Source organism: Peromyscus eremicus, chromosome 17 (assembly GCF_949786415.1).
Source record: "Peromyscus eremicus chromosome 17, PerEre_H2_v1, whole genome shotgun sequence".
NCBI classification, from domain to species: domain Eukaryota; kingdom Metazoa; phylum Chordata; class Mammalia; order Rodentia; family Cricetidae; genus Peromyscus; species Peromyscus eremicus.
Window position 1 is genome coordinate 7,748,694 of NC_081433.1, and position 19,369 is coordinate 7,768,062.

At 53.4% G+C, this 19,369-nt stretch overlaps 1 protein-coding gene across 3 annotated transcripts in view; it reads left to right on the forward strand.

Annotated features, from left to right (window-relative positions):
- The window catches only part of Atp11a (ATPase phospholipid transporting 11A), a 109,259-nt gene extending 90,589 nt beyond the window's left edge, over window positions 1-18,670 (forward strand). The window contains exons 23-30 of one of the 3 annotated variants that reach the window (XM_059244980.1): window positions 553-612; window positions 1,615-1,742; window positions 3,274-3,409; window positions 8,935-9,000; window positions 9,804-9,907; window positions 11,406-11,571; window positions 13,938-14,022; window positions 17,359-17,468. In XM_059244980.1, coding sequence (XP_059100963.1) covers window positions 553-612; window positions 1,615-1,742; window positions 3,274-3,409; window positions 8,935-9,000; window positions 9,804-9,907; window positions 11,406-11,571; window positions 13,938-14,015 — 738 coding nt within the window. In that variant the 3' untranslated portion in view covers window positions 14,016-14,022; window positions 17,359-17,468. Of the gene's footprint in view, window positions 1-552; window positions 613-1,614; window positions 1,743-3,273; window positions 3,410-8,934; window positions 9,001-9,803; window positions 9,908-11,405; window positions 11,572-13,937; window positions 14,023-16,146; window positions 16,257-17,358 lie in introns of all 3 variants that reach the window. The other 2 variants (XM_059244979.1, XM_059244978.1) reach the window with 2 other exon arrangements.
- The last annotated feature ends 699 nt before the right edge of the window (window positions 18,671-19,369 follow it).

The window sequence follows — 19,369 nt, forward strand, 5'->3', positions numbered from 1 at the left end:
TCGTCAGGCGACTTAATGTTTCTGGAGTCATTTATCTGCAAAAAGAAGTGACCACCAGGAAGGTGGTTGCTCCTGTGACAGGATTCCTGACACTTCTTGAACCTTCCCAGAGTTTAACATAGAGCCAGAAGGGAGAGTTGTGCGGCACTTGAGCAGTCCTCCCCACGCAGGCAGGTCCCTGCAGTCCTCTCCACCCAGGCAGGTCCCTGCAGTCCTCTCCGTGCAGACAGGTCCCTGCAGTCCTCCCCACCCAGGCAGGTCCCTGCAGTCCTCTCCGTGCAGACAGGTCCTTGCTGCTGGCCTCTCTGTTGCCACCGCCTTCCCTCTTAAGCCAGAGTGTTACCTTCCGCTGCCTGTGATCACCAGGGCCACACTATGGATGTGTCCATTTCAGTTACCACACAGGGAAGAGAAGCATTTCCAAAGCCCGCCAGGCTGGGACAGTCCCCCATGGGAAACCTAGTGTGTGTTGACCATGGCTTGTGAGCTCTAGGCAAGCCCGTGCATCTCTGTAGAGTGCCCTTGAACTAATGGCCGTGACTTGCCTTTCAGAACGTCTGCTTCATTTTCCCTCAGTTTTTGTACCAGTTCTTCTGCGGATTTTCACAGCAGGTCAGTCTGATGTCATGAGTTGGAAGCTCATCAGTCTTGTCTTCCTTCCCAACGGGTGGCTATAGTGAGGGAACACTCTTCGGGAACATGCAGACAGACCCCCATGGAGATCTGGGGACCCAGGTGCATCCATCCTGCTGCCCCGGGGCCTGTCAACAAAGGTGAAGGGTCAGGCTATGGAGCTGAGGAGTTGGCAGCCCCAGACTGGATGTCATGAGGCTGACGTGTTCCTAAACACAAGCCTCTAAGACATCACTGATGGGCATCTGGGACACTGGAAGGGTTGCCCCCACACCGGAGCCTTCATGGGTGTGGGGGTCATCTTGGATCTGAGGCACTGAAGTATGCAGGACGAGACAGATGTGGCCTGGGAGGGGCCTCAGTACTTGCTGCCTGGGCAGACACTTTCCTGTCCCACACATTGCACCGTGTGCTCCGATGGACAGTGCTCAATGGTTTATATCTGGAGCCACCGTGGCCAGGCTCATGGAAGCTAGAAAATGTGAAAGGGAACAGAATTGCAAAATTTTGGGTCCAAGCTCTGCCTGGACCTGAGGAATTTTAAACCTGATGAATTTGTCTGTCTCTGTAGAATAGTGGCTTTTACGCGTTTTGGGGCATCCTGTATGTCTAAGCTTCTTGACAGGTTGAAGAGTAACATACTCAAGGCCTAGGGAAGTGGCTCAGTTGGTAAAGTTCTTGTTGTAAAAGCCTGAGGACCTGAGTTCAGATCCCCAGCACCTATACTAAGCTGGGTATAGCAGCATAAGCCAGTGGTAAGGAGATAGGCAGGAGGACACCTGGGGCACATTGGCTAACCACTCCAGCTGAATCAGTGAGCTCCAAGTCACCTGATGCCGACCCCTGGCGTGTACACACACACACACACACATACACACACACACACACACACACACACACACACACTCAGTAATGTGCTAAATCCTAACGTCGGTCTGTTAAAGCCACCTGGAGCCCCTCAGATAGCTTCTCCTTTTACAGACTTTGTACGATACTGCGTATCTGACTCTCTACAACATCAGCTTCACTTCCCTCCCGATTCTCCTGTACAGCCTCATGGAGCAGCACGTGGGCATTGAAGTGCTCAAGAGAGACCCGTCCCTGTACAGGTGTGTCCTCTGCCCTGAACAGGTGTGAGCCCCTACCCTGCACAGGTGTGTCCTCTGCCCTGTACAGGTGTGAGCCCCTACCCTGCACAGGTGTGTCCTCTGCCCTGTACAGGTGTGAGCCCCTGCCCTGCACAGGTGTGTCCTCTGCCCTGCACAGGTGTGTCCTCTGCCCTGCACAGGTGTGTCCTCTGCCCTGTACAGGTGTGTCCTCTGCCCTGTACAGGTGTGTCTTCTGCCCTCTACAGGTGTGAGCCCCTACCCTGTACAGGTGTGAGCCCCTGCCCTGTACAGGTGTGTCCTTTGCCCTGTACAGGTGTGAGCCCCTGCCCTGTACAGGTGTGTCCTTTGCCCTGTACAGGTGTGAGCCCCTGCCCTGTACAGGTGTGAGCCCCTGCCCTGCACAGGTGTGAGCCCCAGCAACTCTTGTGTGCAGCACAGGGGACAGAGGAAGCAGTGCAGAATCCACCAGTCAGCTCCTGGGGGCATGGTTTCAAAGCTGGGGTTCACTTGCTTCCACAGGATGGTATTTGCACAGCCAGGCGGTGTCCCAGAGTATGCTCCACAGTGATGGGGTCTACACTGGGCTTGAATGCACATGTGAATCCCTCCACATCCCACTGCTTGGTAGAGTTGAGAAAGCCAGGAGTGGAACCCTCATCTGCTCTGGCCCCAGTGAATTCATTTCTTAGTATTAAGGCGATTATACTATTTCACAACTGCCCAGGGTTTCTGACAGATACAATGTCTGTAGTCTTCCCATCCTAAGACAAAACAAGGAGATTTCTGTGCTCTTGGCCGGTTTCTCCCGTAATAATCAGTTGGGTACTGCAGTGTAGCAGCCCCTGGGGACTGGCTACTTTGTCATCCTGCACCTGCCTCATTCAGGTTTCCCTGGGTCCTTTGTCTTATTCATGTTTGTACACACGTGTGTGCTTACTTCTGGGAGGTCTTTGCACCTGTGTAGTTTCAGAAGTCACATAACATCAGACAACTTTACCTGTCCAGTTCCACGGGACCCCATGTCACAGGCTTTGGGGCTATATTACAATGTTTAGCCATTTATGAGACCTTGAAGCTTGAGGAAGAGAGAGTGTGTGTGTGTGTGTGTGTGTGTGTGTGTGTGTGTGTGTGTGCGCGTGCGTGCGTGCGTGCGCGCTATTTCAGACATGCACAGAAGGAATGTTATAAACCCCAGCGCACTGAACGGGCCTAGAAACTCATGTGGGTTGGTAGCAAGCCCAGTTGCTCAGTCAGCTGATCAGTGGGTCAGATAGCATGTGCTGCTGTGTGTGGAGTCCATTCAGAAGACAGGAGTACACCAGGCTTTCTTTAACAACATGACAGCGGAATATGGGAGAGAAAACACTCAAAAGCTAGTGGAGAACCCTGGTGTGTAGCCCAGTGTGAAGTCTGAAGAACGTGTGTGCCTGGTCATATTTATCAGTCACAGTGGATGCTCTTTAGGGACATGTGGACAGAGACGATGCTGCAGAGTGGTCACAGTTTTCCCACTCTTCTCCTCTCCTAACAGAGACATCACCAAGAACGCGCTGCTCCGCTGGCGGGTGTTCATTTACTGGACGTTTCTCGGCGTCTTTGACGCTTTGGTATTTTTCTTCGGTGCTTATTTCATGTTTGAAAACACAACCGTGACCAGCAACGGACAGGTCAGTACTGAACGTCTTGTGGCCTCACTGCTTAGTAATAAGCCCCACCTTGGCAGTGATTGTGTAGTGCAATTGTGTGAGAACAGCTCAGCCTGTGGTTAGGTGGATCTGTGGAGCAGCTTAGAGGAAGGGCCGTGTCACCTTGGCCAGCTCTAGGGGAAGGTCAGTCCTGAGGTTTTCCTGGCAGGTTCACACCGTGCATCTCACCCTGAGCTAATCCCAGTGGCTCCGTGGTCTCATCAGCCGCTGTACTTTCGTGTGGGAGTTAAGTTGTGAGCATCGCTCCACGGTGTGTGAGCGTAGCTCCACGGTGTGTGAGCGTGGCCCCTACAGTGAGCAGCTCTGTAGTTCTCTGGGAACAGCAGCTTGTTGTTTACCTGCTTTCTGGGGTTTGTTTTATTCGTATCTCGCTTTTTTCTTTTTGCCACTCGCTTCCCTTCCCACCTCAGATAATGACCACCAACACAAGCATGGTAAGACACCCTGGGTTTGTCCTCTCTGTGTTTCTGGAGTGCATTACAAATAAAATATTTCTTGAAAATATTTTCACATGTGACTTCTTCTGTGTGCTTTGTTGGTAGAAGAGCTGTAGCCATTCCTGCCCTCTGCTGCACCAGAGCCACCTGACCCTGCAAGGTGTCTTCTCCCTGGGTCTCTGTCAAGGCTTTGGTGGAAGGGGCTTATTAAACTGACCCCATAGGTCTGCATGTCACTGTAAATTAAGGACAGGAGCCTGGTGGGGACCTTGCTTTGGTGGCATCCCAGTGCCACCTGGAGAGAAAAGAGGCGTCTAGTAGACCCAAGTGTGGAGCTTAGCGTTAAGCCCAGTTGAGATGGCTGTTCAAACAGACACTGCAATTGACGTCAGAGAAAACTCCTCCCTAGCCATCCCTTCAGGGAGCTTGAAGACGGAAATGCTTTTCATTTCTCGTTTACCCAGCTCTCCCCCCACCCCGTCGTCTTCCCCGTGTGGTTCCCGCGCACTGTTAGGTTGAAACGCCAGTGTCTGGCCTGTGTGGGCCGTGTGTTTGTTTCTGTTGCCGCCAACTGAAGGTTCTCTCGTATTGTGACCCAGTTCAGCTTTACTGGATTTGACCCCCAAGATTTGCTAAAATTTATTTCACTGTTGTAAGGATTTTAAGCATTTCTGCAGTTTACTGTTGTCTTTTATTTAAATCAAACAATTCCTGCAAGCCACCAACCAGCCCATAAACATGGTGCCAGAGTGGTCATCTGAATCTTAGTCGACTGGGACACTAGTTCCCGTAAGGCAGCCTTTCAGAAGCATCCCGCCATCTCAGCCCTTGGCTTGCTCTTCACTCTCAAACACATCTTGCCACTCAAGCACCGTTCATCTGGTGGTCCCGGCATGGGGGTTTGAGAAAGGAGCATACACAGGCTGGGGAAGTGGCGTGAGGCCAGGTGATCGTGAGAGGCATAGGCAGAACTCAGGTCCTGATCCGTGCCAGCACTGTGCCATCCACCGCAGCCCAGCTGTCTGAGTTTGAGAGTAGATGGAGTGCTGGGGAAGGACTCGGTGGCTGGCCGGCTGCTTTAGGAAGGGGGCAGCAGGGAGCTCACTTCCCAGAGACTGCAGTCTCCAGCTCTCTGCTGCCATCATGGGAGCTCAGGACTCCTGGGTGCCCTTGCCTGCACTCCCCAGACAATCCTTTTGGTCTCATTAGGCCTTTTGTGGGCTACTGAAAAGATGTAATGTCGTCACCTGTCACCCACAATTCTGCCATTGGCCATTGTTAAGATGTCATTAGAACCAGAAGCGAGACTGGAAAGCAAGTATCACAGGCGGAGATGGGCTCACCTGAGCCTCCTGCAGGGCCTCTGCCACTGAGAAGGGCTTTGGTGGCGGCCTTCGCTGCTCACACAGGCTGTAATAGAGGTTCAACATGGATGGTGCATGTCTTGACACAAAAGAGTTCCCAAAGGAGGCTGGCAGGGTGGACCCAGGCGACACTAATTCACAGGTCAGGCATGGTGGGGGAGCGTGCTTTGGTCAGGCTGAGGAGATAAGAGACCAGACATCCCCTGACACACACTTCAGGGTAGACACCAGCACCTATGTGTGAGGTGGGAATGGTCACCCCACAGACAAGGGAGGCCAAAGAAGAGACCTGGTTTCCAGTCATGCACACCACCCTCGCCCCCCATCCTGGCCCCAGGCCTCTAGCTAAGCTGGTGTTTGGGTGTGTGAGCATATCAGATATTCAGGACTCACGTGCAGGGGTGACTAGACAATCCCAAGTCTGGGTTTACAGTCTAGTGATGATAATGCTTGATGCTCCTTGAGGATCCAGGATGCATCTTCTAGATTCTTTGATTCAGAAGTTCATTCTGTTGATTGCTGTTACAGACCTTTCTAGAAAGGTCTTCAGTGTTCCATGGGAACATTCTTAGGTCATATGTAGTGTGAGAACAACAGGATTATGAGTAATTTCTTTTTTTTAAAGATTTATTTATTTATTATGTATACAGTAGTCTGCCTGCATGTTTTGCCTGCAGGCTAGAAGAAGGCACCAGATCTCATTACAGATGATTGTGAGCCACCATGTTGGTGCTGGGAATTGAACTCAGGACCTTTGGAAGAACAGCCAGTGCTCTTAACCGCTGAGCCATCTCTCCAGCCCCCGAGTAATTTCTTAAAAATTGCTTATGGATTTTTTTTTTGTACTAACATCCAAAGCCATAAATATTTCATTTTCTGATGCTAGGGAGGCAGTTATCTCGCTCACCCCGGGAAGTTCCTAGCCTGGTATTCAAGTTGGAATAGTACAGTAGTTAGAACAAACCTAGAGGATGGCTGAGATAGCTGTCCATGGTGAGTGAGCCCAGCACACAGCTGACAGGTGGGGTGTAGAGTGGCCCAGAGGGGCACAGAGCTGTCACGACCGAGACCTTAGGAAGCAAAAGCCGTGTCTGTTACAGAATATTACTGCATATAAAAATTAAATTGGCTGGGATTTAAAGGCTCTAGTGACCAGAAAACACGCTATGAGAGTGCCCGTCCTCAGGGAAAAGAATCAAGGAGAGAGGACTGAACTGACCCCAGGCAGGTAGGAGGCACTGGCCTGAGGACATTCCTGCAGGGCCGAGACTGTCGGTCAGAGCACAGATGGAGGTGTATTGTTGGGTCTGTGTCAGTTAGTCAAACAGTAAGGGTGTATCATCACCAAGTGTCAGTCGCTCAGACCATCCATTCGGGGTGTTGTGGAATAGGAGCCATCAGTGGAGGTGCGTTATTAAGGTGTGAGTCAGTCATACCATTGGTGTTGGTTTACTGTGGAGCTGTTCATCAGTTAGACATCAGTAGAAGCGTGCTTTCAGATCCTGATGAAGTCAGAAGCAGGAGCCTCACTGGGGCATATGACCATCCGGCCAAGGGGCTGATGTCCCGTGTCCCCGTCCCTCCCCCCCCCCCAGCCATAGATCCTTAGAAAATTAGAAGACACTAAGAGACTTTTGGTAGGTGACCAGAAGGCTTCCTCTGGAAACAGGTGAAATGAAGATTATTTAGAAACGGCTCTGTGGCCATCTAGCCATCCCAGTGAGCTGGCACTCACTGACCAGAGCCGTGGGCACAGGGAGGTAGATGAACACATTTCTTGGGCTCCTATCCAGTTTCCAGTTTCTCACTTGAACTTACTACGTTTCATCTGCCTATGAAAGTGATGGTGGTGTTTGTGTGTCCTACAGGACTCAGGGCCTGGTGTCCCACCATGGCACCACAGGTCTGCCATAGCCCACCAAACCCGGGAGACCTGGCAGTGGGGGAGGCGTGCTCTCCTCCTGTAGCAGGTGTGGGAAGAGCACGCTGTGAGTTTACTCTGGCCTGGTGTGAGGTGCTGCTGGGATCCGCGTGTCCCGTGGTTTACACCCATGCCCACGTCCTGCTGCCATCTGCGTTAACTCATTCTGTGCCAGCTGATGGCACGAAAGAGCTGGGTGGGGCAGTGGGGCTCCCTCCTGCCAAGCAGAGCTCTGCAGGGCGAAGCTCCCCTCCCGCACTGAGGGTCACTGTGTGGCTGCCTCCTGTAGCTTTCCATTAGACAAACCAACAACTGCTCACTCTCCACCATCCTGTTAGGTAACTACCTTCGTGGGCTGCTGCCGGTCTACTGCCCCTGAGTTGTAAAAACATTCCTGTCCCAGGGTAAAGCACGTGGCAGAGTGCGCCTGACGCTTCCATCAGTCACAAATCTGGGCATTGGTGTTGAAAGCCAACGCCATGGGGACCTGTCCCCAGTACCTGGCGGCATCTCTGGTTTCTCCCTGCTGGTTGCAGCAGCAGCACCTACTCTGGTGTGACCAAGTGGCCCCTAGCTAGAAGCTCCCCTCCCCCACCCCATGCAGGCCTGAGGGCTTCTATTGGTGCTGTTTCTAAGCCCAAGGAGGAAGCGTTTCTCTGGTAGAATGAAGAGCAAGGCACAGTAGCATCCCTAAGCAGTCAGTGTTTCCACAAAATCTTGATGCTTCTGTTCTAGAACTCTCCGGGGTCCTCCTCCACTGGCTCCCAGAACTCCTGCGGGCCATGGGTTTTCACAGAAGCCCAGCTTCAGAATGTGCCTTTTTCTTTTATTGGAAACTAAGCAGAAGCAGAAGTACAGGCTTCCTAGCCTTTTGATTCTTTGAAGTAAAACTTGAAGAAGGTTCTGGGAACATTGAGAGGCACAGTTCACAGAGCCCTACAGTGTCCACCTGTGTGCTGTGTAGGGAACCGTTCTTGCCGAAGGCTTGTGCAGACTGGCTTTCCTGAGAGAAAGAACTTGTAGCCACTGACCTCACGTGTGTCTGTCTGCAGTTGAGAAATGTGTTGGTTCTTAGAGTGTGACTCATGTCTGTGCTTCCCACTGTCCTGCCTGCCTTCCAGCTAGGAGGGCAGTCCCCTGGTCCTCCCTCTTCATTGGTTAGCTGTTAGCAGCCATGGCTGTGGCCAGGGGTCTGGCTGTTGGAGGAGTAGCCTTTGTCCTGTGTGTGCCGCCTGCCCACCTCCTCCTTGTCCTGAGGTCTCCACAGAGAAGCCCTCCCTGATACTGTCACCTCTGTGTTCTGGTGTCTCCTCTGGCTGTCTCCTGCAGTGTTCTAGCAGCTGTACCCCTCAGCCGTGGGCATCTCCGTCACCACAGCCGGTTCCCTGAGTTTGTTCTTGAGACAGGCAGTAAGGCGGACAGCCCTCCTAGAGAAAGCACCACGCATCTCGACTCCAGCGTGAGGTCTCTCCCTGCTGAATCTGAGACCTTAGGACTCTCCACAGTCAGGTGCTAGTGCCCAGCAGGGCCATTACCAGGGGCCAGCAGGACACTAACACGAGTCATTCCTGAGCCAGGCTTGGCCTCTGTGCAGGCCTAGGGCCACCTGAACTCTTGCCTTTTCTAGCTCAGCAAACTGTAGGCCCCATGTCCTTGGGCTGAGCGGTGCAGAGGCCAGGGCTTGTGCTCTCTAGCGTCCGTGTTCGGGATGAGGGAGGAGAGGTGAGGGGCAACAGGCACTCACTGGGACTCTTGTCTCCACAGATGTTTGGGAACTGGACCTTTGGGACGCTGGTGTTCACCGTGATGGTCTTCACTGTCACACTGAAGGTGAGTCACGGCCGCTCTCACCCTGTGCTCCTGGAGTCCCCGATCCATACTGATGCTGACACCTCATGCTGGGTGTCGTGAGCCATCTTTCTCCATATCCAGGTCCCAGCAACTGTCCACTGTCTGGTACATGAACTTCCAGGATTGCCCGAAAGGAAATGAGTGTTTACAAAAGGATGGAAGCTGAAATTCTCAATATAATTTAAACAGCTCTGTTTAAATAAGTTAATCTATTTTGGAAATTTTTTTCAAAGATCTATGGCTGTTTAGTCTGCATGTATGTCGGTACCACATGGGTGCTTAGTGTCCTTGGGTCCCCTGAGACTAAAGTTACAGATGGTTGTGAACTGACATGTGGGTGCTGGGAATTGAACTCAGGACCTCTGGAAGAGCAGCCAGTGCTCTTAACCACTGAGCCATCTCTCCAGCCCCCAAAATTCAACTTTTAAAGTCAAGTCAGAGTCTATGAAGAACTTCATTATGAAAGTCCCTGAACCCATCACATTGGGTCTTTAAAAGTATGTAAACTCCTCAAATTGTCTTCTCAGGGAGCAGTATGTCAGCATGGAGGATGCTTCATGCACGTGCACACGTGCACAGGTCCCAGGTGACCTGGGACAGCCTGGCCATCCCGGCCGTTTCCTCCTGTGGAAGCATGGGCTGGTTGGTCGCTGTGGTTTTTCTTGTAAGCCTTTGTGGGCACTCTGCCGCCGTGTTTCGGTTTGGCCTCGTGTTTCATGGTTTCTGGCCCTCCTTTCCGCATGCCCGGACGGTGCCACTCTAGACAGCTCCTTCTCTTGCAGCTTGCGCTGGACACGCATTACTGGACCTGGATAAACCACTTTGTCATCTGGGGGTCGCTGCTCTTCTACGTCGTCTTCTCCCTGATCTGGGGAGGGATTATCTGGTAGGAGTCCTTAGACCCCGTGTGGCTGCAGCTGCCCCACCCCTGTCGTGGAGGGCCCGAGATGCACGTCTGCACAGCCTCCAGCCTCCTGCACTGCCATGCAAGTTCCCACGGAACCTCCGTGTCCCTGGTGTCACGGTGCATTCTGGGACCTCTGGTAGACAAGTGGTTCGTAGTGACGATCCCGGAGTCCGGGAGACACACACCATGGCAACAGCATGGTCTGCTCAGCACCTAGTGACGGTCACATGCTGTGTCACAAGATTGTGAGGGGTGCACACCAGCTCCTCTCAGCCTCATCGCTGATGCTGCCACATGGACCCATGGTCATCACCTCAAAATGCCGTTCATAGGAGCTTGAGATCGACTTTTCCACCTGTGTCCTTGGGGACACGGGTACAGTGTGGGGCAGGGTAGTGTGGCCCATGTTGCTGTGATATTCCCAAAGGACCTCAGCAGCCCACCCTCACATGAAACCCTGACTGAAGGACAGCTGAGTTAGCTTCATGGCCAGAGGTCCTGGGGAGGACCAGCCCTGTGATCTAAGAGCCCTGGCTAGAGAGTAGTGGGAGGGGCAGCCACACAGTATGGCCTGTTTCCATCAGTCTTCTCTGGGTCAGTTGACCTTGCCCTGACTCTGGCCAGAGCAAAGATTCCTCACTCTGCCTCACAGTTCTGGGGAGGAACAACCTTAGACAAGACCATCCTAGCCTCCTCCCTCCCTGACACTCACCCAGACCTTTGTGAGGGTTCCCAGAGCCCTGCAGAGGCAGGAACAGACCCTTGTCCTAAACCAGAAAGCCAGAACTGAGGTCCTAGCAGCCCTAAGTCTCCTGGGGTGGGGAGGCTGCAGTGGGGCGCTGTGCATCTCATGACTGCTGCACCCCCTCTTCTGAGTTGTGGGTGTAAGCAATGACCTTCCCAGAAGCTCTGGCACCTGACTCGGAGTGTCCTCGCCCCTCCCCACACTTCATTCTGATTATCACCTTGTGTCTACATGCAGTTTGTGTGTCCTTGGAGGTGGGGCTTTACTCCATCCCTGGGCTGTTCATGGTTCCAGGAGGTAGAAGGTAATTCCCAGGTTTTGGGTGGAAACAGGGAGCATGGAGCCAAGGAAGCCATTGTCAGCACACCAGGAACTATTCCTGTTCCTCTCTGTCTCCTTGGGAGGGAAGCATGTGTTCAGAGCATTTGGTGGCCACTGGGCCTGCTGGTCAATGCTCTCACACCCCCATGTGTATGCTGCTGTTAGTGTGAAGAACACCCAGACACTGGCCCTCCGGGACCCCCACTCCCCTTTGGGATGACCGTCTACAGTTCCTTCCTCCCTTTCTCCCTTAGAGACTCCCGGAGGCAGATCCACAGCACACAGGTGGCATCGTCAGGGACTGAGGGCATGGAGAAGAGTGCCTTTGGGGAGGGTTTGGGAAGCAGCATGAGGCTGTGGCATCCCTCTTGGCCAGGCTGCATCTCACCAGCATCCTCTGTCCCCCCCCAGGCCATTCCTCAGCTATCAGCGGATGTACTATGTATTCATACACATGCTGTCCAGCGGGCCTGCCTGGCTGGGCATCACACTGCTCGTCACCGTCAGCCTCCTCCCTGACGTCCTCAAGAAGGTCTTGTGCAGGCAGCTGTGGCCCACGGCGACGGAGAGGACGCAGGTATGGAGGCTGGCCAGCCACTTTCCTCTCCCTGTCTTAGGATTGGGAAGTTACTAAGGGATAGTGCAAAAGGTCTGGGCGTCCATGCTTTGTTGACTCCCGTGGGAGGCCCTACCCTTTCCGAGGAGTGGGGAGTGGATGCGGGGGGGGGGGTAGAAAGGAGGTAGGGGGAAGGCACCTTACTTATTAATTCTGCAATGACACGTGTTTTAAGTGTCATATTAGGTAAAATTCAAAATGAACAATGTTCAACTTAATCCTTAGACCTAAACAATCAACTGAAAAGAAAAATGAGAACAAAGATTAATAGAAAAAAATTATTTTCTGTAAATCCACAAAAAGTGTAATTAGCTGTTACTTTGGTCATTGGCTAATGGGCTGGGCTATTGCCCAGTGATCTGGCAGCTACTTAGCATGTTACAGGAGCCTAACTCTGTTCACTCCCTAACTCTGGAGGGGGAAAAAATGATTGTTATGTCACTTTTAAGGGTGTTGGATTTGATTTTGGCTCAAAGTCACCTTTATAAGAGGAAGTGGTGGAGGATGGGGGACTCTGTTTCCCATCTCCCAAACTGGCCAGCAAGTTGAATCCTCAATAGGACTCTGCCACCGGGGTTGCCTGGGGTTCACTAAGACACAGACTTTCAACCTCACCCCTGAAAACCTTAACCTCCGGGTGAGGCAGGGCTGTGGGTCTGCATTTCCAGCAACTTCCCCATAACACAGCCTGACGACACATGGCCTGTGTGCACAGAGGGCCAGGCCTACACAGCTCCTGCAGAGAGACCCAGTAAGGAGCCAGGGTGGGGGCATAGGTCCCTCACTAACCTGGCTCTCAACCTGTGGAACCCGAGTCTAGAGTGCAGCCGCCTGGCCATGTTTGGGTTGGGAAGCAGATACCCGATCCCACCGATCCCACCTTCAGGTTGGTTTTCCTTCTCGGGACTTTGTGCCAGTCGTTCTCCCTGCTATATGCCTCCTGTCATAGTTACAGTTAGAACTCTAACCCGCTCCTCTGTCATGAGGGTGGGCAGGTTCACTCAGTGCTGCCAGGAGCAGTCCCCAGCAAGCGCCTCTCAACAGAATGGTACCAGGCAGTGCTAACTCCAGGACTGTGGGACCCCTCAGCTCACAGCAGGAGAGACAGCAGGAAAGGCTATCCACCTGCCACTGAGACCCCCCTACTTCCTCCTAACCACACACACACACACACACACACACACACACACACACCCACCCACACACACACACACACACACACACACACACCAGTTGGTCCTGGAGCTGTCAGTGCTCAGCTGCTCTGGTTCCACGGGAATGACGTCCATTGTTCCTAGCCCCCTTCCAGCCTGTAGGGAACTGGAAAGCTGTCCAGTAACTGTCTTCCACACAGGCCTGAAGCCTTTGCTCTTCACAAGTACAGCCCCAAGGCTGACAGGTATTTTCCTGACACCAACATGTCCAGGTTCACAGTAGACACTCAGCTTCCTGACACACAGACACAGTGGACACAGGATCATAAAGATTCCCTGTACCCAGTGAGAGTGGACATTGGGTTCACAGTACCAGGGACACTGGATGTGTGTGTTCTTTAGGATGCCTTATGCACAGAGATGCTGTGTTCATGACAACACCCATGTATAAGGACAGAATGAACATTCGTGCACTGCTCATGACACTCCCTGTGCCTGGGGATGTGGGAACACACATCCAAGGTAATGTCTTGACACTTGGGACACAGGGACACACGCTCATGACAACACTGTGCAGAGTTCTGACCCTGAGAGGCTCAGGATGTCTCCTGGGTCCCCTGGCTGTAGCATAGCTGCGGTCACGAAAGCACGTTCTACCTGGTGCCCCCATGTTGACGGACTGTTCAGGTGTTTGGATACATTTGAGCAAAGAGTTCAGCTCTGCAGGGTAGCAAGGACACCTCCCGTAGTTGTGGCTTCTACTGTGGGATTCTACTTTGCAAGAATCTTCTGGAATGGCCTTAGAAGGTGGGTGGGAAAGGCTGAGGAGCTTTCCCATCATCCCCTCCATCGGTGGAGAAGTCCCCACTGCTGTTGTGAGCTCTGAAGCCTATAAGAAGCATCTTTACTACACACTGTCCCCGCTGCCGCACAGGAGGCATAGAGCTAGGAGGAGGCAGGTGTGGGCCTGGGTAGGGAGGAGCGGGCCAGTGGGTCCTGGCCTGGCAGCGCCCAGCAGCTAGGGCAGCGGTGTTACTGTGTGCTAGGATGTTTGCCTATAACCAACTTACCTCTTGTCTCTCTCTCCTGCCTCCCTCACCCTCCACTGCTTTGCCTAAATAACCACTACTTGTTCAAACACTCCGCGCGCGGGCTCCGGACTGCGGCCTGCAGGCCAAGAACAAGTGCCTTTCTGTTGAGCAACCCACCGTCTTTATGCTTTCCCAGACCACCAGTGGTCTGAGTTTCTGACCAACAGGTGACCATCTCTGCCTTCTTGCATGTTGGGGTGATGGCCACAGGACCAGGTGGGAAGATCTTAGCGTTGAGGCCACCCTGAGTGCACTCCCTGGTCTTGTCATTCATCACAGTTACCCCGTCAGGTAACACGGTGACAGCACACCCCCCGGGAGAGGTACACTAACAATGGGCTTTGTCCTCCTCCAACAGAGGCTCGTGGCAGCTGTCCGTGTCCATCAGGGGGTCCAGAGCCTTCACCACTGCTAGACACTGGTGGCTCAGCCCCTAAGCACGTGACAGGCAGGCAGGTCACACCCAGTCAGTCCAGCTTGAGCAAGGTGACCTCAGCATGGCCCTGTTCTCCACTACCGTGGTGGTAGAGATGGAGACTTCTTCCAACATACCCCTGCTCTGGGGACCCAGTCTTTAGTGTGGAAACTGAGGAAGGCCAGGAGAGAATGTTCTGCTCAAGCCCCCTGAGTACAACGTGAGGTGGAGTCACACTATCACTGGCCTCTACTTACTAGATTCCTGTTCTGCTTTTCAAAATAAAAACCTGGTTTTAGAATCCCCACCCCACCCCACCCCCCGTGATGTGCTGCTTTTAATGGCCACTGTGGCAGCACAGCACTTCTCCCCAGGGCCCTTTCCCTAGGTAGCGGCTGTAGCCAGAACCTGCTCCTCACAGCCGGGCAGTCGGGGAGATAGCAACATCACAGTGCTGTGGCGTTTGGCTGAATTTTCTTGTACCCAAATGTGACAGCTGCATGTATTCCATCAGTGGAGTTTGGAGGGTTACCTGCATCAGGTTCCTGCCTCACCAGGGCTTATGCCTGAGAAACACCCAAAGCAGAAAAGAGCAGTTCCCTTCTATCTGTCTTAAACACCATATTTAGTAAGTTAATAGTGTCATAAGATCCGTTAGAATAGATTTTTAGGAAGACTAAAATGTCACAAGGTCTTTGTAAAACATTACATATGCCAACTCAGGCTGCAAACACTGTTCCCTCTTGACAAAACTTCCTCAGCATTGAGTTTCTTGGACCTGTGCAAAAGTAGACTTCAGCCACTGGGGAGGTAGCACTGTGGTCCTGTCTCCCGTGGCCCGAGACTTGGCCCCCAGGCATCATAGCAAACCATACATGCACACAGGCCCTGCCACTACACTTGAGACACAACGGACAGACACGCTGCTGCGGCAGAGCATCACAGTCTGCAAAGCTTTGGAGGAATACACATCCCACAGGTCTCAGTGGGGCAGATTTGACGTCAGATGTCTGGGGTTCACTTTCAACCTCTTCCTAGTACAGGCAAGCGTGACGGACACTGAGCATGTTATATATCAGACTTGCATATATAGCATCGTGCGTGTGTTCACACCAGTCTCTGCGTCCACACACTTGCAGCAGCCTGCCTGCCCATCCCCGTGCCTGTGTGGGCAACAGCACCATCCTCTGGTTCCTTCTCCTCCTGGACACTTGCCAGTTCACCTGCTCTTCTGCCGTCCAGCCTTGTCTTCCTTCAGCTCTGAAAGCTCCCTCCTTCCTCGGCACTGAGAAACTGGTGAATGGGGACTGGAAAGTGCTTGAAAGTTGCACCACGCCAGGCCAGGAGCCAGCAGCCTTCAGGACATGGCCTGTGAATGTCCTGTCTGCCGGGCAGGCTGTGCAGAAACCACTGCTCACCCGGCAGTGGTTCTGCAGAGGAGGCGGCACACAGGTGCCATGGCCTTATGATTCTGGATGCAGCCTCTGTGTTGGGAGCAGGAACTTGCTAGGACCTTTCAGCTGGTGGCCCTCTCCCATGGTGCTGCAACTTGCCTTTTGACCTTGCCACTTCTTCTCCGGGTGCAGACTTCTTCGAATGAACCTGTTCAGAGCCGTCTGTTCCCTAGAGGAGGCTTGGTGCTCCTTTGTGGACAGGCAGCCCCTGGAGCCAGCTCTGGCCGCCTTGATGGCGTCACGACTGATATGTGTGCAGACCCTGCAAGCAGAGTTCATGGCCTGCCATGGTGGAGAGTGTGGGGATGGTATAGGTCAGTGTAGATGCGGCCTTGGATCTGCAGCAGCCAGGGCACGGGTCCTGGCCTCCTGTGCTGGCCTCCATGCAGACAGCAGCTCAGTGTCTTTCCTCGCCCTTGCAGAAGAGCACCCGACTCAAAGCATTGGCCGATGCCACTTCGAACAGCGACAGGCCCCTGCTGAAGGAGTACTTACCACAGCCAAGACGTGTCTAGCCCAACGCTGGGTAACGGTATGGCTGCCTGCTGGGCACTAGGCCAGTGTGCTGTGACTCTCAGACTACCTGCTCTTCCTCCAAAGTTTTGCTGTGTTGTGCCCTTCCTTTTTATAAGAGTGGTTCATTCTGGAAACAAACTAGACCATTTTTACACACACATACACACACACACACATACACACACAGGTAAGTGGCACACCTGAGAGTGAGCTAAGCACATAGGAGGGTTAAACACACGTGTGTATACACATACAGATGACAAGTGACCAATGCGCTGTGCCCAGTGTTTCCTGACAAGCTGGCTCCTGTCCTTGTGATAGACACAGTTTCACTTAAAAGCCACTTGGGATGACCCTGTCTTGAAATCGGAAGGAAGGTCTCACCCAGCTGCACTGGACACAAACCAAGTCAGCGTCCAGCGGACACCGCCCGCTGACACACAGCTGTAGTCGCGATGCTCGCCTGGAATAGTGTGATCTGGGGATTGTCACCGGGAGGGAGACCTGCGCTCTGCAGCCCCTTGCCCCCCCTCCGGGATACCTGCTGCTGTGTGTGCATGCTGTGGCCCTTCCTGAGAGGCAGCGGCCGCCGCTTCTGTCTGGTGACTGTAGGCCAAGGGCATGATAGCTGCATGATGTTGACCCCAGTCCCTGTCAGGCTCGGACGTACTAACCTGAGTCGGTGGGTCCTGTCTTCTCCTGGGGTAGTGGCTAGCCCCCTAGACCCAGGATGTCTGGGGACTTTGTGTGATCCCCACACATGCCGCTGGTGACAGGATAGAAGCCCAGCGTGTCCAGCACTTTGCCCTCCGCCCTCCTGTGTTGTCCCTGGCATGTGGGATGCCCCTCTGTTGGCATTCAGACAGAGGGTGTTTGTCCCCAGAGCGGAAGGCAGACCGCCTCCAGGCACAGTTCGCAGGGGATGGGCCCTCTCACTTGCCCCTTGGGGTGATACAGTGGTCCAGGGTAGGCTGGAAGAGCTGGGGGTGCAGCGGTGTTAGGGGCTAGAAGAGCTGGGGGTGCAGCGGTGTTAGGGGCTAGAAGAGCTGCGGGTGCAGCGGTGTTGGGGTCCCCAGAGAGGTCTGTGACTGACGACGGGCCTTCTGTTCTTTTGACAGAACATTCGACTTCAGGACAGCGTTTCAGAATTCAGCCCTCTGGCCTCTTTGCAGAGCTGGGGTGCTCAGGGCACCAGACCCTTGGCTGCCCAGTGCAGCTCCCCCTCTGGGAGAGTAGTGTGCTTGAGGTGGGAGAGTGAAGAGTACGCTGTGCTCCCTCCCCACCCAGGCCTTTCCCACAACACGAGGTATGGGTGCTGTAGGTCCAGCCTGGAAACACCCACTTGATGGACAGATCGCCTTCTGTCCCAGCTCTGAGAGCTACGTTCTTGGGTGCCTGTGTGTGCCTGCACCTGCCCCACCCCTCATCCTCAAGGAGGTGGGGGTGGGATCACAGGTCACCCACTCAGGCACAGCACAGCGCAATCTGGACCGTGCGTGACAGGCATCATCATCCTAGGCCCGTTGACCGTACCGACAGATGGGCTATGGAGAAGGACATCATGCTTGGCTTCACCTTAAGCATTGCAGCTATGAAGCTGGCCCTGCCAGGCCTGCCATCCTCCCTCTGCTGTTGTCACCCTCTGCTGTCACTTGAGGAGAAGACCTCGTCCGTCCCTCTGTCTGCAGCCTTGTACATCTCGCACATGGGCTCGGCTCATGTTACGTCCTGATGTTCCTGACCACGTGTTTCCTGTGCAAACCATCCACACTTCCCGCTAGGGAAGTGGCTGTGTCAGACACTAAGTGGTGTGCGTCTTCTGGACCTGTGGCCTTGCTGTGCTCACGTTCACTGTCCCCTCACAAGCCATTTCCCTAGATCCTGTCTGAGTCTGTTTGCTGAGGAGATGCTGACCCTGCACACCGGAGCTTTGGAAGCCGTCAGCATCCCCTTCCTACCACCGGCTGCCTGTGGAAGATGGCGTGTATGTGTGTAGATAAGTCACGTGTTAACCAGGTCCTCAGGAGTGTAGCGATGTTAGTTTACCTTACTGGAGACCATTTGTTTCAGGGGTGCTGGTGAAGGTGGCGGTTTGGGGCACCCAGGCAGGTATTTATCTCACCCGTAGGTGAGTCCCACACCCAAAGCTGTCTGGGGCTGATGTGGACTCGTCTGTTCCAGTCTGCTGCTCAGCCTGCCTCCACTGGTGCCACACAGATCCCATCCAGGGCTTTCCTTGGAGTGGACAGGCCATCAGAAGGCCACTGTACTGTGAATCCCTGCTGCTTCCCACACTGGCATTTCTGTGTCTCGTGGAGCGTCCAACAGACCTTACATAGAGAAGACGTTTCGGTGTGGTGCAGCCTTTCAGAGAGTGCCAGCCAGAGATCGGGAGAAAGCCATCCCTATCCCCGTGGAGTCTTGTTGGTAGACCTGGGGCCGTAATGAGGGCCGCAGGTACCTGAGAGCCTCCAACCTGGGAAGCACATAGTGTGTAACAAGATCACACAAGGTTTCTCTGTGAACAGTGTGCTTGAACTGGGGGACCAGCCGACAGAAGGAGCAGTTACTGGACCCGGCAGCTGGGGAAGGTCGGGTGACCATAAACATCACACCAAAGACCGGGGATGGCCTCGAGCTGTGACAGACGGAAGAATGTACAGCTCCTCTGAGGGCTGTCCCTGGCTCCACACACCCTCATGCCCGTCACCCACCTGCGTCGCCATGTGTCAGCCCAGGATTGGAGCCCCAGTCCACACTAGCCCTTAAACAGTGGTGTGTGCATTTTTACAGCCCTTTTTAAGAACCCAAGATGGGTACAAATGTAATACCTGTGGGGAGGGGCAGATTCTCTGTATGTTTAGTTAACAAATTATTTGTAATGTATTTTTTTAGGGATCTTAAAATTGCCTTTGCACTGAAGTATTTTCATAGCTGTTTCTATATCTCTTACTCATTTGTTGATGTATCTTCTGATTTTTAAGTATGTTTTTAAAGCTTTCACATTTTAAGTTTAAGAATTTTTGGCCACTTTAAATGCTGGTGAGTGTTCGGTTGAATGTTTCCGTCCCTACTGAGTGAACTGACTCTCCTCTGTGCCTCTGTGTCTCTTGGTGTTTCTGAGACCCA